Genomic DNA, 23,070 nt, shown 5'->3' on the forward strand with positions numbered 1-23,070 from the left:
CACACAATCCCTTCGCCTACTACAGCCTAGGGGCTCAGGCTTATATATTTGATGTGTTCCTGCCCCATGGGGAGATGGCGGGGGGATTAGAGTGCCAGCAAAGGCTCCTCAGTGCTGGGGGGAGTAGCCCCACGCTTAGGGGCTGGAGCCAGGAAAGCCCGGAGCCACATTTTAGGTTCCCAGCCCTATGAGGTGTCTGAGCTGATCGTGGCTGTGACTGCCCCCTGCTGGCCAGATGCGAGAGCAGCCTGCCTCCAAGAGTCCCTGCTTTGCCTGTCACAGGGGCAGGGCAGCTGTGCACCCCCTTGCCTGGGATTCATACCAGGACCTTTCAGGCAGCCGTTTTATCCATGAGGCACACAACCAGCTCAGCCTGCAGGGGCCACAAACAGCGAGGGGTGGAGGGGGGGGATGATTCTAAGCCAGCCTGGCTCCAGCCCGGCGGCCAGGGTGGCTGAGCAGGGGACAGGCAGCAAGCGACGTGGCAGAGGCTGCAGAGCGTGCACTTGCACAAGTGCGTGTGCACAAGTGTACACGCACGTGGCAGACGGCGGGGGCAAGCCCAGCAGCACAAAGGGGCTGAACATAGCAGCCTGCCCCGCAGACCTGAGACCAAGCCTTGACACGAGCACAGCGATGGGACGAGACAGGCTCCTGCCCCAGCCACAGTCAGCCTGTCCTGCGGTGCAGAGCAAAGCGCGTTTCCCTCGGAACGTCTCAGCCCCTGCCGGGAGGCGGAGGGGGGATAGGCCGTCCTCGCCCTGCGCTCCAAAGCCATCTCCTACAGACGCTCACCAGGCCCCCGGCTGCTTTCTGAGGAGCCCGGGTAGATTAAGCCCTGTGCTCGGCCCATGCCCTGAAGGCGCTAGGGCTGTGTGGGCTGAGGGCCCCAGCATACCGGGGCTGGGACACGCTTGGGGAAGTGGAGCTTTAAACAGCACCTTCCCCACGAGGCACCCGTCTGCCCGCCCACCCGTCCTTGCTGGTCTAGCTCCACTGTGAACACGTCAGGCCAGGGCCTCCCCCCGCCTGGTCACAGCACCACGGAGACCTGCGACCATAACGCAGCTCCACACAAATACTGGGGCGTAGGGGGAGGGATAAAAGTGTCACCTCAGATGGGAAGTTTGGGCCTAGAACAAATAGCAGCCACGTGCCCCGGGCACCCCGACCCCGTCTCTAGAGAGGGGCAGAGCGAGATGGGGAAGAGGCCACATTGGCTTGTCACTTCCCGGGGAGCCCGTTTCCTCGGCTCGCTTCAGATGAGGAAAGCAGCCGGGCGAGCAGGTCAGTCTGCTTCACTGCCTCCTGCCTGGCGCGCACACGGCACCAAGGTCGGCTCCCAGCGCAGTGGAGGGAGGGAGGGAGCGGCCAGCCTGAAAACCCCTAGTCCAGGGGTTCCCAAACTTTTTGACATGGGGACCAGTAAATCCATTCACAGGCTTTTGGAGGACCGGTAACATATATTTGCATATTCAATAAGCAAATGATGAATATTAAAATAAGTTGTTTCTGGTCCTCCCAAAGCCCCCAGTGCCAGCATTAGCAAAGCTTTTGATACGGTCACCCACAATATTCTTGCCAGCAAGTTAAGGGACTATGGATTGGATAAATGGACTGTAGGGTGGATAGAAAGCTGCTAGATCAGAGTTTCCCAAACTTTTTACTTTAGTTGGAACCTGTTCTTTTTCAGTGCTGTCTTTTGCAGCCCAAAAATATAAACGCATAAAAAAAAAAGAATGAAAAATGAATAAATTTTCAGTGTTTCATCCGGCCGCATCCTCCACGCAGCCTGGGCCAGGGCTTGGGGGACCCGGCGCCACATGAGCACTTTAGGAGGCGGGAGCAGGAGCAGAGTGGGGGTGGGGTATCTGGCTAGGAGGGAGGGTGCAAGGAAGGGGAGGGTTGCCAGGTGTCTGGTTTTGTACTGGACAGTCCGGTATTTGAAGGTTTTGTCTGGGAAGGAAATTGAGAAGTTACCAGACATATGAAATGCCTGGTATTGTCTAATGAGGTAGATTAGTCCTTAGCTACCTGGCTGGTAGATGTGCTCACGCTGTCTGAGCGTGTCTACCCGCCGGGCAGTTCGCAACTACTCCAGGGAGGGTATGTGGGGGGAGGGGGCAAAATGGAATCGCTGGCCAGACTCACTCGTCTGCCAGGGTCTGCATGTGCCCAGGTAAGTCCCGCTCCCCCCCCCTTCCTCTTCCCAATCTCCCCAGTCCTGCCCTGCTGCCCCCGTCCAGCCCTGCTTCCAGCGGCCGGTTCCCCCGCCACCCGCCAATCTCCCCCGGTCAGCCCTGCTCCCCCGAAAACCACCAGCCCCGCTGCCCCCGTCCAGCCCTGCTTCCGGCAGCTGATTCTCCCGTCCTCCTCCTCCTGATCTCCCCTGGCCAGCTCCCCCCCCCCACGTGCAGCCCTGGTTCCACCGTCTGCCCTCTCCGATCACCGCCAGCGGACAGCCCCGCTGCCCCCAGCCCTGCTCCTGCCACCCCTCCCCCCATCCCTGAGGGACAGCCCCGCTGCCCCCAGCCCTGCTTTGTCCACCCGCCCAGATCTCCGCCGGGACAGCCACGCTGCCCCCAGCACTGCTTCCCGGCAGCCGGTTCCTCCCCGCCTCCTCCCAGCCCGCCCCGCTCTGCTCTCCTCCCAGCAGCCATGCTGAGGCCCGGTATCTTTTTCCCACGGCCTGGTACCAGGCCACTGCCCATAGTTTGGGAAACGCTGCCCTAGTCACTTTAGATTTTTCTGGAGAAGGGGGGAGGGTCGGGAAGTTGAGCAAAAAACCCAGCAAGAGCGGGGGTAAGAACAGAGCCAGCTCCTCCCTCATCCAACAGAGCCCTAGACCTTGTTCTTAACCGCAGCGGAAAACGCAACCCTCTTAGCCATGTCCCCGCTGTGGCGCTGCCCACCCTGTTCTGTGTGGGCAGGGCACGGCCATGCGGCACGAGGCGCCGGGCAACTCACGTCCAACTGAGGAACAGCAGGGCCCTTTGGTGCCCCCCCAGACCTCATTCCATGGCAGCTTATTTGAGGTACGAGGTCTTTATGTCGCAACTCAGTACAAGCCTCACGCTTAGCCCTCCCCCTCTCCAGGCCTGTGCTTTTTCCCGGCTGAGGGACTCGGACAGACCTGAGGTGGAGCTAAAACGTGAGAGACTCTCTGGAGAGAAACATGGACGTGCTCCAGTTCTCAGCCACGTAGGGGTCAGAGGGAAAACACAGTGAGCCTCCACCACATGTTTACACCGTCAAGGCTGAGTCACAACAACGGGCAGGCACCTGGCGATGATCACAGCAACACGTGAGAGGACAGTACATGAGAAGAAAGCATTGACGTAACAATACACACCACACACGCCAGAAAACAAGGGCCCCACAAATTCAGGAGTTATTGTCCAACTAGGAACAACCATTAAGGGCGCATATAACAAAGATTTATAATGTCTGCCTTCATCTCCGCAATCAAATGCTCCTTTCCAGTACTTCCCCCCCACCCCCCAAAGAAAGGTGTTGGTATTTCAGGGGAAAAGTTGAGAGAAAAAAAAAAAGTCCGGCATTGCCCTTTTCAGAGACACAGCCCCTTTAAGACACACAGTCCAGCTGACCATCGGACATTTCCATACAGAGGTACCAGTACCTGCCATTCTTTCCAGGTAAGCTCTGGGCAGTACCATCACAAAAAAAGCACTGCTCCTTTCAAAGGGAAACAGCCATCTCAGCGCCACCCCACCGGCATACGTCCCTGTTACTCTTGGCATTTTACCCTTTGTTTCTCATGAAGGGTGAGAAGTCACTAAATCTATCAGCACTGTGCTTAGTCACCCCCCCCACACACACACACACCCCACCGCAGCCAGTTATTTTCCTCTATCTCCACCACCACCACAAGCCAGAGAAGGGAAACTATTTAAGAAATAAGACAACGATGGGAAGAGCCACCTAGACTTTGGCAGAAGACTCAGCATGCAAGGATGTTTGTTGGGAAGCGTGTCAGTGTTATGTGAGGGACAGAAAGTATCTATTGTTCTAAAAGGGGAAAGAGAAGGTGACACCTGATTTTAGTGACTCCCCCGGAGATGCCAGGCTCTTCATTCTGCAAGACCAGGAATCAAAGGATCCAGATAAAAGGGCTCAAATTGCAGCAAGGGAGGTTTAGGTTGGACATTAGGAATAATTGTCAGGGTGATTAAACACTGGAATAAATTGCCTAGGGAGGTTGTGGAATCTCCATCATCCGAGGTTTTTAAGAGCAGGTTGGATAAACATCTGTCAGGGATGATCTAGGTCAAGGGTGGCCAACCTGCAGTTCTTCACCCCTGAAAGTGCAGCTCATAAAGCCTCCCTTATAGCTTATGAAGCCACCCCTCGTGCCCCTACAATTGGACCCCTGTGCTTTCTGGGTGCAGGGGAGCCTGCCCGGGGTTTTTAAAGGGACAGTTTTTTTTTTTTTGCTCAATAATTTTGGTGCAGCTCTCCACATTTTTTCTACCGCTGTTTCAGCTCTTCTCATTTAATGGGTTGGCCATCCCTGATTTAGGTGGTGCTTGGTCTTGCCATGAATGCAGGGGACTGGACTTGAGGACCTCTCAAAGTTCCTTCCAGTTCTAGTGATCTATGATTCCCTATGAAAGAGAGTAAGGAGATGTGAGGTCATTTCTAGCATTGGATGAGAACTGTGGCTCCAGCCAGCCTCTGGTCTCTAGGTTGCAAATGCTTTGGGACTGTAAGACCCTTTAAAAAAAACCCTCAGTTGTTTCACTCTTAGGGGTTGATATTGCATCAGACTGTTAACCTGCCTTTACTCATGTCCCACCACACTTCACTACAACCAACACCTAAATATTAGTAACTAGCTACTCTCAGTCTTGAGAAAAGTATCCTGGAGGCATGTGAGGCTCAGGGAAGCCAGAGGTTCAAAGGAAGAACCTGGCACTGTTCAAGTGACTAAGGCAAGAGCAGAACCAATTTGAAAAGGCCCCAGAAAAAGCCAGTGCGAGTTTGAGGAAAGTGGTTCCCAGGGGACTGAAGGAAGCACTATTGATTTGTGCTTTCTCCTGGGATACCACAAATGAGTCAGGCTTGGAGAGACACGGGACAGTGGGAGTTGGCATCTAAATCCCCGAAGCAACTTCCCCAGCCTCACCACAGTTCTGAGCAACGAGACTGATGGATTCCTCCTCACTTTCGAGCCCAATGTGTCTATTTCCATGACATGCCCCATACACAACAGACTGGTTCTTGGATTGGTTTATTTTCAGGAAGGACCAGCTGGCAACACTCAAGGGAAAATAATGTTGACTGCCATTGTCTCTGGTTATTTCCGTCAAGGGTGCAGCTGGCAGCATCTGACTGCCCTTTGTAGGTGAGAACTGCCATAGAGGTTTTCATGGACTTCTCCAGGTTACTTCCCCCAAGAGCTCCACAGCCAAACACACCACTTTGCCAAAAGCACATCACCCCAGGTCTACGCACGGTCTCACCATCGATCTGAATCCAGTGCTGCTTCTGAGTCCTCCATGGGATTGACCGCAGGTCTCCAAAAGACCCTCTCTCCCCCTTCCCCACAATGACCTCCTACCATAGCCATGTTCCACATCAGCCGTAACGTTCTTACACAGCGTGGGACACAGAGCTTTCGCAGGAGTCAGCCTTAGATCCTGGAACTCCCTGCTAAAGGGGGCTGGAACATGGGGTTCACCGCCCTTCAGAGCAAAAGGCAGAGCCTTTCATTGACTCTGCTCTCTCTCCAAACGCCTGATACATCAATCAAGCTGTTCTCTGGCAAGCTGGAAACGGAGAATGGCATTTCTATTTTCAGTTCTCTGAGGGCATTCAGTTGCCATTGTGACAGGGGGCCTTGGAAGTACCCAGAGAAGCACAGACACTTCCATCCTATTCTGTGGTCTCCCTTAGAGTTGCACAGACCACAGGAAGGGCTGATGCTCAGAGTCTTCTGCAAGGGGAGAGATTTGGCGACAGCCCTGTGCGTGGAATTGCCCGCCCAGTTACCAGAGACCCTCAAGGCAAGGGAGTCATTTGAAGGTTGTCGTCATCATGTTAGACCTTGCACACAACACACGAGGTGAGAAAGGGAATACTAACTGGAGAGGCAACTTCTCTTGGTGGAAAGGACAAGTTCCGTGAAGCTCCACAGCTTCTCACTTTCATCAGCAGAAGCTGGTCCGATCTGATACTGGTCCCCCGGGCGTGTTCACATCAAAGCAGCCAGCTTTCATATAAATGATCATTTTATTGTAAATAAACGATACATTGGTCTGGCTTTGCACTGCAAGCCCCTGGTCAGAATACATAAATCAGATAAACTACTGGTTCAAGGTCTTCTGCACAACCCAGGTTAAGACCGTAACATCTCCCTGCTCCCCAGATGTGTAGTTATGGACTCCAGAGTCCCCTAAACTGCCTCTCAGGTACGTCTCCCTCCCAGTGGGGAAATTCAGACCTAGTATGCATGATCAGCTCCCAGCTGCACCTGGGATGGTCACAGGACTTCTGGCTGTTGGTGCCCAAATCCCAATGGCAGGCCTCTGGAAAAAAAAAATCGAATCTTGATTCCCAATTGCAGGGAGTGCTTGGTGCTGTACACAGGTTTCAGTTCATATTCAGACACTCAAAACCCCTCCCACCCAGCAGCAACAGAGACTAAGCACCAAGCTACTGTATGGTGTGGGGCACCTTGTGGTCATATACCCGACAGCGGTTACACAGGGGGATATATGGTTCCTGAGGCAGCACAAGTTAGGCAAGCCTGCGGATACCTCAGAAAGAATGTACATCAGCAAAGTAGGTACCAATTTCCCCTAGGGCCCACTTTGTTTTGCAAAGTTAGGGAATGGGTTTTGTGATCTGCAGCCCTTTGGAATACCCCGCCCCCCACCAAGAACAGAAGCCAAACTGCTGCGATTTACAGTGACTGGGAGAGAAATCAGATCTGCTGGAGAGCAAGTGGATAACCTGGAATGCACAGAATCGTCACACCAAGACCAAAATGCCAAGTGTTTGTTTCCCCACAAGCTCAATGAAAATTAAATCCCCTCTAAACTGGATCCGTTCCAAGGCTAAGTGGATTGCACGGGACATAGTGGTGAGGCAATCTCCTTTCCAATGAGGATTTTGCAGATTCTTCACCTTAAATGAGTTGAGGCCTGAACTGTCCCAGGAGCAAGGGTTTACGACCGGGTAATCCCTCAGAGCTTCTAATTCTCTTCATTACTACAGGGCCTTTAGCCTGAGGATCCTAGAGCTCAGAACAAGCACTGAGTTTCCCTCCCTTGCTGGCCGGAGCAGCTGAAGATGTAAAATAAGATTTGGAATAGTCACCAGTACTTAATGTTAGGCAGACAAGCCCCCAAAATGGGTTCTATTGTCATTTACACAACACTGGCAAAGCCAAGAGATCTTGTAGTAGTGGGCAAATGCAACTGCTGCTCCCTTTAAGGCCCTTTCTACAGACAGGACTCAGTGCGAACGAGAGAGAAGCCTCATGGTTGCTTTAATTGGGACAGAATAAGCATTTTAGATTTTCAATTTGTATGAAGGGGGCGAGGGCCTGGCAGGCCCCGTGAGGAAGCAAAGGCGGCATTTGGACCGGCACTACTCGTTATAAACCATCAGCAAATACTCTGCAAAACCAGCTGCTTTTTCCTTTTTAAATTCATAAAGGTGTCAAATTTCCCCCCCCACCCCGTAACAGTCAAGTCGCTATATATAAAAATCACCAAATATGATTTTACGATATAAATAAAAGTATGAGGCAACAATGTTTACATGATGTAAAAAGAGCTAAAAAAGAGCGATATAAACTACATTCATAAAAGTGCATCTCCAAACATACAAGTAATGCTTTGGCTTGTACTTGTGCCAAGCAGGCGGCACTGGGTCAGGTACTGGAATACAAGAAGTTCAAGCTGGCTTTCCATGTTCTCAGACAGAAGGCTTCTGTCACTGTACAATCACTCCTCCAATAATAGAAACTGGAATACAAGTGTATACACAGAGTAGGCACATTTCAGTACTGGCAGGGAGTTCCAGGGCTCTGGATAAGGTCAGAGTGCCGGCAGGGTGAAGGACTTGGCACGTCAGTGCAGGATGCTATTTGCTCTGCTCCAGAACAGCGTTCCACGGATACGTATGAGGTAAAAGCTACCACAGATCCTGAGGTTTAGTTGCTTTGAAACGTTAAACCATTTACACCATCTCCTCAGCCCCCTATTGTGTTCTCCCAAAGAGAGGTGTGCTGGATAAGGAGTAAAGACCATGGAAGCAGGCCTTGTGAGAACAAACTAGGTAAAAATGGGCCAAATCAAGACAGAAATGTTGCACTGGTTCTCGTGGCTGCTGGATACCTGCAAGTTAAATTCTGAAGCAGGAAAAGGTGCTAATCTTTGGTATATTTTGAAAGTTAAGAGCTGGCTGCAAGTGATAAACCACGGGCTTGAATAATGCTGCCATTGGCAATGGAAGGACTATTCAGTTCTACTTCTATTGAGAACGAGTCCAGTTTTCCATTGTCCTGCACTTGATGTGGTCATTCACACCAGAGCAAAGAGTGTGTAAAATGCTCCCAAAGCAGAGTGGTAGCATCTAACTCCACTTTTCACTGGTGCAAATGATGACAATGCATAGTGAGGCCATATGTTGATAACAGGGATGCTGTCTGGAAAAATGTGGCTCAAAATCTAGGTTTTTGTAAGATCAACAGATGTGTGTCCATAGGAATTAAATAATTCCCAGAAAGATGCTCCCACCCTTGGATAGACATCTGTCAGGGATGGTGTAGACGGAGTTTGGTCCTGCCTTGAGGGCGGGGGGCTGGACTCGATGACCTCTTGAGGTCCCTTCCAGTCCTATTATTCTATGATTCTAAATACTGCATTCTTATGTTAGAGGCTGAGAGCCTGAAAGTGAAACGGATAATAATCACTAGCCCACTTTCACTGCTTATACATAGGGTCTTATTGAATTCACAGCTATGAAAAACACATCACAGATCATGAAATCTGGTTTCCCCCCTGTGAAATGTGGTCTTGCGGACTTTTACGCTATGCTATTCAGATTGCTTGTGTCAAGACCAGTGTTTTTCAAACTGGGGGTCCTGACCTAAAAGAATTCTAGGACAGCCACAAAGTTATTTTAGGGGGCATGTCTCAGTATTGCCACCCTTACTTCTGTGCTGACTTCAGAGCTGGGTGGCAATATCATACCATGCTACCCATACGCCTGTGCTGCTGCTGGCAGTCTTTCTGCTTACAGAGCTGGGTTCCCAGCCAGCAGCTGCCACTCTCCAGCGCTGCCATCAGCAGCAGCACAGAAGTTTCGCAAAGCCCCCTACAATAACATTGTGACCACCCCTCAGTTCCTGTTTGGGTCAGAACTCCTACAAATACGACACTGATATTTCAGATTTAAATAGCTGAGATAATGACATTTACCATTTTTAAAATTGTGACCATGAAACTGACCAGAACGGACCCTCTCAGTCTGATCCCTGAAACCACTTTAGATTACGCCTTTACAGTTTTATTAACCCAAGGTCTTATTTATTCCTAGGTGAGGAGCCTGTTCAATAAAAAACATGACAACCTGCTTCAATAGTGCTTTTAAATTGGATCTTATTGCCTTCAGTCCTGTCACTAAGACCAGGTAGATTAGTAGTGTACCAATCATAATGCAGCATTTTGAGACTAGCAAGCCACAAGGGGCACAGATATCAGAAACTTGGTATGTATCCATGACTAGATACTATAGAGCAAGACTCATTTTTCCAGTTGCTTTCAGACAGGCAAAACAAATGCTCTTTACCTTTGCCTCACTGACTGACATGGCTCAATTAGAAAAGCTTCTCTAATATTTTTTAAAAGATCATGGAAACCTGAATTGAGTATTTCTGCACACACTGAAACATGCAGGGAAAGATCGCCTTTGGTTTCACCCTAGAAGACCCAGGAAACTAGTGTCCAGTAAACTCATTCCTATGCAGGAAAGGGCAATTTCTCCGCATATCTGTGTCAGTCTGGCCTAATGCAAATATGTAACCTTTCCCTGAAGTAAGTTCTCTGGCAGCATTGAAATCATCTTTGGTTAAAGGGATTGGTAAAAATAATGTATCACTTTGAAAAGACAGGTACGGCAGAAAGAAGAGTTTTGTTTGGAACTAGCAGTCTTAGGGTTGTACAATGAGGATACCATGTCTTGATGCTAGGATAAGTTTGGCCTTGGGAATCAAGTATGGACTCCCTAACCTCACTGGGAGAGCCTTCTAGCCTAGGCCCTATAGAGCATATGTTCTGCTGGAACCTCCTTTCTGATTATCTTGACAGTTGGATAGCAAAGCAACCCCCCCCACCCCTGGTTTCACTATAAAATAATACTATTCACATATTTTTGAATCAATATTTTCTGAACACCTTCAGATGCTGAATACTTAAGAAGAAAAATATATAATTATATATAGAGCGTGTGCTCAATGACACATGGCTTTGCTGGATTCTTGTACTGCAGAAACCTGGCAGCCCTAGCAGTCTGGAAAGGAGTGCAATCCCCACTGTAAAGCCCCTGTGGAGGGCGGGTTTGGACGGCTGTCGTAGGTTTCTACTCTGAACATAGCTCCTCCAGTTCCCACTTTGGTCCAGATTGCTGTTGCCTATTTACATTCAACAAGAAGCTTCCTATGTCCCTCTGCTTGTGCCTGCAGAAAACATGCAGCCAGCTGCAACCTCACCACAAGATAACAAGGCCAAAATGCAGCTCGGTGCTGCGCAGCCATTGGTGGAATGAGCATCAGTCCTGCAGAACAGAACAGACCCCAGGTTCCTCAGCATCACGTGCCCAGAGGGCTACGACAGCTGAGACAGCATTCTGAAGAGGCAGCTCCGCAATGGTCACTTGCATGGTTTCGCCAGACAGGGGCGCTGAAAGCCCTGCGGGATGGCTGGCAGAGGAGGTAATTCAGTACAGGAGCTGTGCAAAGTGATGTCTGAGCAGCTCTTCGGCTGAAGGTCTCTGCCTGGCTTCCACAAAGATTCTCTTTAGAAAGTCCCGGCAATGTTCCGATATGTGAGAAGGGAGCTGGGGATTGGTTGGCTGTGTGGCAATTTTGAAAATGGCTGCCATGGCTTCATATTCTGCCCAGGGGGGTTTCTCAGTCAGCATCTCCACGACAGTGCAGCCGAGGCTCCTGGAGAAGCAGACAGAAAAAAAAAATGAGATGGGGCTTCATACAACAACGCTTCACATTCACAGAGGAATTGCTAGCAGCTAGGGGCCAGGTACTGCTCTGCTCTGCTCTGAAAAGGGATGATAAAAACGGCCTCATACACAGATCTACTCCCTGCATGGATTCCAAGCCAGACCTGCTGACAAGTGATGTCGCTACTTTTTCGTACTGTGCTAGGTGTCGGCAGCTCTGGGAGAGCGAGCTGGGTTCTACTGTGGCTCACACATCTCCAACAATTTTTTAAGTTACACCTGTAGAAGCCTATGACTTCAAACTCTGTCCTCAGTTAACACCTGTGCTACACATTGAAGGCAACAGGTCCACACAGATCCCACTGAAAGCATCATTTGACCTTCTGAATTGGCATCACAGGTGCTTGTGCACGACAGGCTAACACCCAGCCAAACTCACACATCCCAGGGGCAGGTTTGCAGGGCTTCAAGACAGAATAAGACCTCTGTACCCCTACAAGCAGTAAGTCAAACATGTGGAATCACACAGGGCCATTTTGAAAAAAAAAATCACTCTTCAGAGTTGGAAGACATTAGGGCTATGCTACACTGAGTGTTGCCGAACGAGGCAATGCAAATGAAACGCGGATTAGCATTTTCAGCAGATTTTTGCGCAAAAACGGACCGAAAGAGATTATGCAAATGAAGCGCGAAGAAATGCTAATCCGTGCTTTATTTGCATTGCCTCTTTCAGCTAAACTCGTAGTGTAGACAAAGCCTAGGAGCCTTGCTGTCTGTGTGTGGAAGGAAAGCTCATTATCCCCCTCTTACAGAGCAGAGCACCAGACTTGGCAGGGATTCGAAGCCCATGTAGCTGTGGTATCTCATGTGCCTATGCATAATGGCAGTGAATTTTGCTCAAGAAGAATGAAGTGACCAGCCCAAGGCCAAGAGGGAATCACTCACAGCCGAGAAGTTCCTGGCTCTCCAATCACACTTCCCGCTTCCCTATTAAATAGGGGGAAAAGTCCTATCCACCTTTAAGTTAAACTCTCTGATCTGCTTTGCGAAGAATAAGACGTTTCATCAAAGGCAGATTCCCAGCAATCGCTAAAGCAGGGTAGGAAAGGAATTAAATCTGATGCATTCTCAAGTACCAGTTGTTTGACGGGGTTTAAACCCAGCAAAAACGTTTAATACTGGTTTCCCCGCAGTTTAAAATTTAGTAAGAGAACAGAAAATGCAAACCATGTGTGCTGATGTGCTGGGCTTTGCTCAAGACCAAGCAGGGATATTTTACTATTTAGACTGATTTATACCATTTAAGCAGATCCAGTTTCTTTAACATATTCAGCAAACAGCAGGAATGTTTTTTATGTCAAGTTTTTCCAGAAATAACAAATAACTCACATATTTTGCTATAAAAAAAACTGGAGAGGTCGGCAACGGAGACTGAGCGCCAGATTGGTTACAATTCTGTCTCTCTCCCATACACATCTACTCTGAGACTAACATGGGATTGGAAAATTCTGACCTCAGAATAAGCATCAGGATTGTAAAACCTGGAGGTCAGCCAACAGCAGTGCTGCTCTGATGGGAATGGACCAGTGTCAGCACCAAGAGGAAATTTACAACTGCATCAATCCTGGGGGAAGCACACAAGCTCCATTCTTTCCCAGAGCTTCCTAGTTGGGAGAGACCACTGTATAATGGGCAAAATTATCAGTTACAATTCTGTTAAGTAGTTGTAGGAAAAATAATCCAGTCCTCATTTATTTCAGGAGACATAAGCATTGCTTTTAAGGGTAACTCTTATTAAAGCTACAAAACTTAACTATGGCGCTGGCCAGCCCACTGTCTCTAAAAACTAATACTTCAGGGATTTGGGACTGTTAATTCCTCTATTGCGTGAGTACAGTTTCCTGACTTGTGCTAATCAGAATGTATATCATTTCCATATGCCTGTCTGCCAATTCACCTCAATCCCAACCTACAGCTCCCCTACTTTCCTAGTCCAACGCATTCCTACCCCACGGTTCTGTATACACCAGTATGCATATTTATGGCACTGCAGACCAGCTAAAGTCAGGACTGTATCCCAATTGGCTTTCTGTCTAACTTAGGGTGTGTCTAGACTACAGGGTTTTGTCGACAAAAGTGGACTTTTGTCGACAAAACTAAACCTGCGTCTACACTACCACGGAGTTCTGTCGACATAACGTCGACAGAACTCAGCAATTTTGTTGACGCTGGTAAACCTCATTTTATGAGGAATAACGCCTTCTGTTGACAGAGTTCTGTCGACAGAAGGCGTTATTGCATGTAAACTGTCCTTTGCGTCTACACTGCCATGTCGACAAAGCAGCTTGCTTTGTCAACAGAACTGGATGTAGTCTAGATGCTCTTTGTCGACAGAAGCTTTGTCGACAGTATCTGTCGACAAAACTTCTGTCGACAAAAGCGTGTAGTCTAGATGTACCCTAAGATATGACACAATTAATGGATATGTGAAGGATGGAAATACAACAACAGGAGAGAGTGTGTCTTGGAAAAACATCTCCGTAGCTTCTTCCCTCCTGCCTCCATGCAGTGATGCAATAGTTGGGGACCACAGCTTTGAGGAATGGATTTCTGAAGATGAGATTGCACAACAGTCCAAAAGCTCCAGGTCTCACACTATCAGCTAGCCCATATTGCGTCAAATTCATTTTCATGTCTGATCCAGGCTAAATCTGAATCCAATTCTATAGAGGCAGGGCCGATTCATTAACAACTGACCGCACCACCTTCGTCTCAAGGAAAGCTGTAAATCTTTGCATGGAATATTGATAAAGCTTGAGCAACTTCTCACCAAACATCTGCTTTCCTTCCATAACCTTCTCCACTGATCACCTCTGGGCTCATCCAGTACGGCGTGCCGGTGACAGAGCGGATACCGGTTCCAGACATGCAGATGGTCTGCAGCCGCTTGCTGGCCCCAAAGTCTCCAAGCTTCACATTCCCAGCAGAGTCACGGAGAATATTGGCTCCTGGAAGGAAACGAATTCAGGCAGCTGATGTACAATCCTGCTGCTGGATTTCCAAGCTGTACATCTCACCCATATGTGCCTGGGACCATGATAGGATCTTCCCCAATTAAGCCTCTGGTGGCCTGACAGGCCACCATCTTTGATCTACAGGCTGCAAACAAGCCTTGTGCCAACAGCTGCCACGTTAGGGAAAAACACAAGGAAGTGAAGGGGTGTGTGTGTTGCGGCCAGGGGGTGGGGTGGGGGGAGGGGAAGAGGGAGAGCGCTGAGTCAGTGTTCTCATTGTTGTGGTGTCTGCTAACAGGTCAGGCAGCCTATAAAGGGCCCCTCTAGTCAATGGCTGAGACTGTACATAGCTCTGCAGAAAGGGGCCGTTTCGTGTATATTCTGCTTGCCAGAAAGCAAAGATTAGCAGATGGAACTAATTAGATGACTTTGAACTCATGCAATGAACAAGTTAGCCCATGTTATCTGCTTAGAGGTCCTGTTTACTCTGGCCAAAGGGAACTGGCAGATGGGGGCTTGCTGTACAGAGCTATGCTAGAGCCTAAGCTGAGGCCTTTTTCATTCACAGTGGAATCACTGCTGCTTCGTATACCTGCTCTGCCCCATTTCGAGTGCCCTCTGTTGGGCAGTCTTAGGTTTGCAGGGCCCTATGCAGAGTATGACAGGGATCCAGCCACTTCCTTGGAGACAAGTGTGTAAATGTGGCATTGAGAATGGGGGTGAACAACCTGCTAGAGAAGATCAGTGCTCATGTGAATAGCATGAAGGTGAACATACAAGACCCAGTAGAAAGAGGCTGTTTTAGTACCAATGACTCACACATTTTTATCAGTCTGGTAAAGATGTGATGTGGACTTACAGGCTTGGACAGGAAATTTCACCCTCATCAGAATACTCGTCGTCCTCCACTGGATAACCAAACTGTGTGACAACTACTGTTAACCCTAAGGAGACTGGCTGGCTCCTAACAGGATAATACTGGGAACTGGCGGCTTAAAGGTTTTGTGGGTCACATAAGACAGTAGTGCCCAAGGTCAGAGAAGATTTTCCGCATAGGGGAAGTAAGATACGTAGAACAGCAGCTTCAAGCAATACCTGCATGGTATTCTTGAGCCATCCTGCCTGTCCAATGAAAAGATACCAATTTGACCAGGCACAGACTAATCTAAAAGGGAACCAAAAAAGAAGCAAAACAGGTGACGGCAGATAGGAGGCAAGTGGGAGTGAGAATCAGCCAGGGACAAAGCCTCATTTTGTTGCGATGTGGGAGAAAGATCAGCAGTTGCAGTTGAGATATTTTAAAGACTAGAGCGCCCCGCAAAATCATCATTACAACCACCAACCCTCAGCTCCTCCATATACTGCTGTCCTCTTTCTCAGATAAAGGTTCCTATGCTCAATGTTCTGGGCCCTCAGAAAGCCATCATAAAGGAGACATCACCCAGACAACTAAAGCTCAAACAAACCCCAAACCATGACTTGCAGTCTCTTATATAAACACTCAGCCCCCCCATCTTCACATCCGTGCCCAAGACTGGCCTGGTGCTCTCACCCTTTATGTCCCTGTGCACAATCATGTTGCTGTGAAGATAGGAGACTCCCTCAAGAATCTGGCGAGTGTACTTTCGTGTCACGTTTTCTGTCAGTGCACCATAGGCCTTCAGCTGGTCTTTCACGGAACCCTATACCAAAAAGCAAACAGGAAAGATTTGCTCAGAAATAATCCACAAGAACAACAGAATCTACTTATTACCCAAGAGTTTGTGCTTACCATATGGTCAGCTCTTCTGAGGTGCAAACTAGCTGAAAACAAATTCTTTTCTACCAAGGAAAAAAAAGCTATTCTAAGCTCCTTGACCCCTGTGGTAGAGGGACTAGATTGCCTTGACTTCTCCTTGGCAGCAGCCAGAAATAATGATCCTGTGGTAGGATGGAGTATAAAACAAGATTTTAATCCCTTTGCGGAGACCCACTATCTGAGGTCTGTTTGGATACTACCAACATCACTGCAGGACTACCAGCTAAAGTTTTTTGCCAACAGGATGTGAAATTAAAATTTTAAAAAGCTAACTACAGTAACTACACTAAACTTTGGCACAAGAGAGACTCCAATAACTAAGAGGAGACAGGAATTGATAAATAGGGCTTCGTATCTGTTACGGAGGTCGCGAATTCCATGACTTTGTGAATTCTGAATTCTGCAACGGCCAATGTGGTTGACCCCAGATGCTCAGGTAACCCCCAGCCAGCCACTGCTGGAGTGGCCCTATGACCAGCTGTGGTAGTCCTTGGCAGCTGGCTCCAGGGACCACTGAAGCTACGGCTGCCCCTACGGGCTGCTGGAGCAGCTGCTACTCAGCGGCTCCTGGCAACGATCTTGGGGTAGCCTGTGGCAGCTGGCGCCTCTGGTCCCAGAACCCTGCCAGCAGTGGCCTCCCCATGAAGATTTAGTCACGAGTATTTTTGCAGTAAAAATCATGGATGGGTGATGGGCCTGTGAATTTATGTTTATTGCCCGTGACCCATCCATGACTTTTACTAAAAATACCTGTTACTAAATCGCAGCCTTAGTGATAAGGAATGGAGTGGAGGTTGGTGTAACTTAACCCTTTATGTCTTGGGAGGGGGAGTGTGAACATGCAGAGCACATACATGACCCCAACAGAAAATGCTGGTAAAGAAATTCCAATCCCCTGCACATGGGGCACACCAAGAATGGCATCCAGCCATGCAAGGGACTTAGGGAATTCCAGTTTCTCAAAATTATCCCACAGGTAAATATCATGGCAGATCACACTGGGCCAAGTTTCAACTGCCCTGATCGGATTATTTCCCAGATCTTCCAAAACAATGTCCTTTAAGCACCACATAATATGCACGTTTGCCTCAGATGTCAGTGGCTAGAAGCTATTGTTCCAACACTGAAACTATAGAGCCATCCCATGTCTTTGCATACTTCTGACCCGTGAATTTGTATGTATTCTCAAGGCACCTACAACACGGTAAGCACTGTCCAGACACACAGGAAGAAACAGTCTCTGCCCTAAAGGGCTTCCAATCAGATGCAGTGAGAGGGCAGGGAAAGGTTTAAAAATACAGTATCACATGTTTTAGTTATATAATAAATCCTTGATTCACTCCAACTGTTTATTGCTCATCTGATTGCTTGAGGGCTTTGTCAGAAGAGGCAGGCATAGCCTCAGAGAAGAGTGTTCCGTGCACAGAGTCCAGGAAGACATGTGTGGGACAAGGACAAGTGGGTGGTTGAGAATGGGATACCTCCATAATAAAAAAGGAGACGTGGGGGGAGGGGAAGGACGGTAGTGCTCTGACAGGCTGTCAAGGTTGAAATGTTCAGAATTAGAGGGTGGTTTGGTCAGAGTAAACCAACAGGGACGGCGTTTCTAACTCAAACGTTGCTTGCTCACTTAGGGTGTGTCTACATACCAGGCTTAACTCAAAATATACCACGCAAATTGAGCTACGTAGCTTATTTTGAAATAGCTTTTATTTCGAAAGTGGGAGTGTCTACACAGCACTTATTTCTACATAGAGCACTCTTCCCCCGGCTTCCCTTACTCCTCGTACAATGAGGGTTGCAGGAGTTGGAGTAAGAAGTCCTCCAGCTTGACCGTATTTTGATATTTTGAAATAACTGCCTGCTGTATAGAAGCACACTAAGTTATTTTGAACTAATGTTGCTGTGTAGGTGTACCTTTACTGTAGACTTACCCCAGGCATATACTCCATGAAAATGGTCAAGGTCTTCTCTGCTCGGTCCCGCAGGCAGCCATAGTACTGAACAATGCGCTCATGTTGGAGATTCTTCAGCAGCTGGATCTCACACTCCAGAGCGCTCACCTCCTACAGATGTTGAGAGCAGTTTAGGTATAATGCACAAGGAGAACCTTATTTCAACAACCCTTGCCCATGATACAACCAGGATGGCACTAATGTGACCCCTTGTGCCTGTGGGCTTAGTTTAAAGCTGTCCTCTGGATGGCATTAATTAACGCAGACTCGGGGAGAAGCTAATGTCTTAATGCATGGCTTTGGCCAAGTCATTAAAAAAGATTAATTATTTTACCCTTCCCTCCCATACTGGAGGGCTGTTTTTTGTTTAACAGTGACTGAATATAAAACCCTGCCGATGTGCTAGGAATGAGCATGGGTATCCCTCAGCCCTTTAGATACCAAGGTATTTCTTAGACACTCTAATCACTGGTACCCTGTCTCGATTTATGCTCAGGAGTATTATTCAAATTCAAGCAGAAGAGGAGATGCAGATGTAGAATCTAAAGCATCTGCACACACACAAATGATGGTTCTTTCCTTCATCCAACTGCCACAGGGTTTCACAATGCAATGCAGGAGGGCTACCCAACAATTTCAGGCTGAATCAAGAGATCCTGATTGTCAGGTCCTCCCTTAAACTGGAACCCATTGCTCAAAGCAATCAAACCTTCATGGATCAGTTCTCCAGCCTCAGTGAACTCACTAGATGTTGGGAAGGTGGCATGTTAAATTGGCAGAGTCACCCAATGGCACTGAACACTAGAGTCATGGTGCAGGCAGCAGCAAGTTACTCTATAATTCTTGCAAGGCCATGCACCCCATGTCCCCATGCTCCCATTTCAACAGCAGTGTCAGTTAAAATTGGGAAGACAGACAGACAAGTTTTCAGCATGGAAATACAGTTTTCCTTTTAGCTAAGAAGTTACATACCCAAGTTCAATTTAGAGATCAATAAATCTTTAGATGCTTCCTGAAATGGACACCAGACTAGGTCAGTAAACCAATCCAAGATTTACCACTTTACCCTTGGTAAAGGGGCTTAGCAAACACAAAATTGTATGTCAACCCCCCAAATGTCTCAATGTTGTTTTTCACATGCACTTTTGCCCAACAAGGCTAATGGTAGCAGCTTAGCACCCACAATAACTTGGCAACCAGCCACAAGGGGATGGAGGGCCAAAAGTAGAGTAAAGAAATAGATTTCAATTTCAAGCATAAGCTAGATAAACACTACCGTAAAGAGCAATTTTTAAATGACTCCTTGCAGCCTGGATCCTAGCAAAGGCAGAAGACATTAGCTTTCAGAGAGACAGGCACATTACAAAACTCTCCAAGTCTGCAGAGTTAGGTTTGGCAGCACTGAGGCGTTCTTTCAAATACCTTGCTTGTTTCAGGACTGTCTGGGTCAAACTGGACCTGCTTAGCAGCAAGCTCTCTGCCAGTGTCCACATCGTAGCACAAGTACACACGACCAAAGGCACCCTGCCCCAGAAGTTTCCCTCGTCGCCAGTTTATTGGGGCACTCGGAGCTACAAACACAACAAAGTTTGCCCTTTTATAGTGTTATTTGAGGATCACAAGTTGCTTAACAAACACCAGACCCTATTACGAAGCAATTTCAATACCCATTTTACAGTGCGTCAGTGGCAGAATCTTGAAGAGAATTCAAAAATCCAACTTGCACTCCTGGATCCGTTCTAATCACTGAATCACATTTGTGCGACAATGAACACACGGAACCCAATTACAATGAAATACTATTGTGCAGTTCCACTTGGAGCATATGTCACAAATTGTTTCACTGAACTTAGTGATGCTTCACCCCACCATCGACGTTCCACTGAGATAAATCCACTGGAATACAGCAATTGTTTCTGGCCAGGTAAGTGATCTATTGGTTTGGAACACAGCACTTCCTCCTCCCAGCATCTGCTCAGTAGAAGTTGCCATTACCTCAGGGGGAGGGAGGTGAATATCAAACCCATAATCTCCTAGTATCTTGCTAAGATCACTTCTTTCCCGCTGCAAATGGCAGTAAGGACAAGATGTTTTGACACCATTTCCAGGGGTCCTTATCAAAATTCTGGCTAGAAGAGTGTTTTGTGAGGGAACAAAACCGCTGGGGGTAGATTCTGATAATTTAGCTCAGTTTTCTACTGAACTACATATTTTGCAGCCATTTACGCCAGCACAGAGCAAGAAACAGGAACTCTAAATCAGATAGTCAGTGTTTTACCTCCACTTTGCATCCAATTACAGTACAAAGAAGCATCTAAGAAAAGCACCTTCACTATAAAAAAACAAAACAGCCAGAATGCAGCCAGCTGGACAATTTGAAGATGCAAAGAGGCATAAAGAATTAGCGTTGCTATATGGAGTCAATATTTTAAGGAGATACATTTGATCTAGTTAATTTGTTTTAAACAGTTTACTGACTCAAATTTAGGGGGTTAACTTTCAAAGCCGCTGCACAAGGTCCTTGATGCTCATTACATTCTAACATTTTCTGCTTCTGTATCTATTTTTTTTTTTATGAGGGAAGAATGTGGATATCTGTATTCTTTACCAACTGAAACATTCCCCAAAAAGTCAAGGGTTCCATTAACATGGAAATAAATCTTACTACCAAGAATCACAAAACCAAAAATAATTCTTAATAACGAGCTGTACTTGTCAACCCTTATTCAACACAACAAAACCAAGACAGAAAAACAGCTCTTTAAAACCCTAGTCATCAACTGGATTCAGCTGTTTACCTTGTGGCACAGTTGTCAATGCTATTTAATAGGAAAGAAAATTATTGTAGCATGAGCTTGCAGCAAACAGACCACTGCTGGTATGGATCATGGAGAGGGACACAGCACTGGGTATTTTAGGGACTGCTGTCAAAGTATTTTTAAATCCAAATATTCTTATTTAGTGACACTGGAGCTATTTCAGGCATAGTCAGCCACTGACATTTCTCTTACACCATCGGATCATAATGTACTAAAAAGGGATTTGCTGAATAGTATGATCAGAACACTGAGAAGCCTGATATTCTAAGACTGGAAATGCTTTCCTAGCACGATACAAACTAGCTTTCCCCACCACAGGTGGGAGCTAAAGGCAATCCAGCAGGAGGAGCACCAAGTTTTCAGACAATTATTTTCTAAGCATCAGGACCAGTCTACCAGAGGAACCAGAGTAGACAGCTATGTTCACATTCAACCCTGAGGCTGCATGGTTCTGGAGCAGTGTGTCCTAATGAGGCTCTTGGACAGATGGACACCAGCTCCACTGAATTAGGAGTCTTCTCCCCTCATCCACGATACCTCCCCTCAGTACCCATTGTCCCAGATAGGTGCAAAGCAGCCAAACACTTACATTTGGTTGGGATGTTCCTTTCCTGCACAGTAAGAGCATTCTCACTGTCAGCACTCCGCAGGCGTCCGCGGGGGTCCAGGTACTGCACTGCTAGGCCCAGATTCTCCCCATTGGTGCTCAGGGAGCGGCTTGATGGCACTAGCGTGAATAGATTCCCTTGGTGCCGTCGTATCCGGGGAAATGTCCTCCGGCCTAAAGATATTAACAATGGGGAAGAGGGAGAGAGAAGAAAAAGTTAAGTGTTGCCAAATAACCTAGGCACAAACAGGAAAGTACGGTCAGAGCCTAAATCCCAGGAAAAGGGGAAACCAGATGTGAAATCCACCACAGTACAAGTCACACATGGAAACAGACATTTGGAGAGTACGCTAGCTGAGCATTGGACAATTTAGCTGAGATCCTCTGCAGCATCACCAAGCTCCAAACAGGAACTTACTCTTAAAGTGAAGACTGAGGAGCCCTAGTGGGGAAACTGCTACACAAGCTCCTAGGCTTGCTAATGGTCACATAGGCTGCAGTAAGAGGATTGAAAGTCTGGCTTGCCAGATAACTCCCCAGGGCTTACAAACATAACAAAACAAGGGGGAGTTCGATAGGGTTTGCAGGCTAAGACTCACTTAATCTCTAAAATTACCCAAGCAGCCAGCAGGTCATCTAACAGAATTATTCCTTTAAATCCATTAGTGTCTTAGGAAAATGAAGCTTTAAAGACTCTTCAAAGAAAGCTCACTGAGCAGGACAAGGTCTAACTGGTGCCAAAGATCCACACCGGGTAAAGATATACAGTGGATTCCCAAGGTAGAAGCCTCTTTGGCCACAGTCTGGAGCCTGGAACCTAAAGTGCTAATTCATTATCCCAGGAAGGCACTGTTCAGCAGGGATGCCCTCAGAGGGAGCAAAGGATGGTAAACCCGCAATAAGAGGGGAACCTGGTCCACACATGTCAGCATTCATCTTGAGTTACCGCCATCATGCAAGGCGCGACGTGTGCACAAGGAAGCTGTGTGTAGTGTCTCTCTCCAAGTAGAGGAGTTACATTTGTGCCCTAGTTGCTTTCCTACCCACCTAAAGATGCTTTTCACTTATGGAGCTGCTGCCTCCTTCAACTCCAATTTCAACCCAAAAGGTTGAAACATACTCACCGTCGCTGTAATCTTTGTGTTGCATGGAGACATGGTAGCGCCGAGGGTATGTCCCCCCTTTCCCTGCTTTGTCATAGATTTGATTCTCACGATCTGAGAACAAGAAGGAGCCGAGAGTGAGACTCCTTATGCAATGTACACAAGTTCTTATAGCAGCACATTCTACCACCAGCAGACTTAACAAGAAAAGGCAGTAAATGCATAGCTAGATTTAAGTTCTCTAGATGTACCCAATAAATAAGGGGGATAGTCACCAAAAACAACAGAAAATAAGGAGTGAGTCTCTAGTGTAGCTAATGTGTTTGTGCAGGTATTAAAGTGAAAACCGGTATTAATATCTACAACAGATGCTTTTTATACTGGATGCTGACATACCTGAGAATTCCTGTCGGTTGTCGGGGAAACTTTGCGCTCTGGACATCCGTGATTTCCGAAAAGAAGGGCTATTTAAAGAAGAGCACAAGCCATTTCAGACAGATAGCAGTGGCCAGTGCAAGGAATGCAAAGGAAGTTAATTCAGCTCCAAATGGGTAAGTGCAATTCTC

At 47.6% G+C, this 23,070-nt stretch overlaps 1 protein-coding gene across 3 annotated transcripts in view; it reads right to left on the reverse strand.

Moving 5' to 3' along the window:
• Window positions 1-6,233: 6,233 nt before the first annotated feature.
• MAP3K3 (mitogen-activated protein kinase kinase kinase 3) overlaps window positions 6,234-23,070 on the reverse strand; it is a 61,884-nt gene continuing 45,047 nt past the window's right edge. For all 3 annotated transcript variants that reach the window (XM_089774059.1, XM_089774061.1, XM_089774060.1), the window contains 8 exons: window positions 22,901-22,968; window positions 22,526-22,618; window positions 21,384-21,575; window positions 19,398-19,546; window positions 17,955-18,086; window positions 15,775-15,904; window positions 14,039-14,216; window positions 6,234-11,197 (listed from right to left, as the gene is read on the reverse strand). In XM_089774059.1, coding sequence (XP_089630185.1) covers window positions 10,969-11,197; window positions 14,039-14,216; window positions 15,775-15,904; window positions 17,955-18,086; window positions 19,398-19,546; window positions 21,384-21,575; window positions 22,526-22,618; window positions 22,901-22,968 — 1,171 coding nt within the window. In that variant the 3' untranslated portion in view covers window positions 6,234-10,968. The remainder of the gene's footprint in view (window positions 11,198-14,038; window positions 14,217-15,774; window positions 15,905-17,954; window positions 18,087-19,397; window positions 19,547-21,383; window positions 21,576-22,525; window positions 22,619-22,900; window positions 22,969-23,070) is intronic.

The sequence above is a fragment of the Pelodiscus sinensis genome, chromosome 29, assembly GCF_052426305.1.
Source record: "Pelodiscus sinensis isolate ZL-2025 chromosome 29, ASM5242630v1, whole genome shotgun sequence".
NCBI classification, from domain to species: domain Eukaryota; kingdom Metazoa; phylum Chordata; order Testudines; family Trionychidae; genus Pelodiscus; species Pelodiscus sinensis.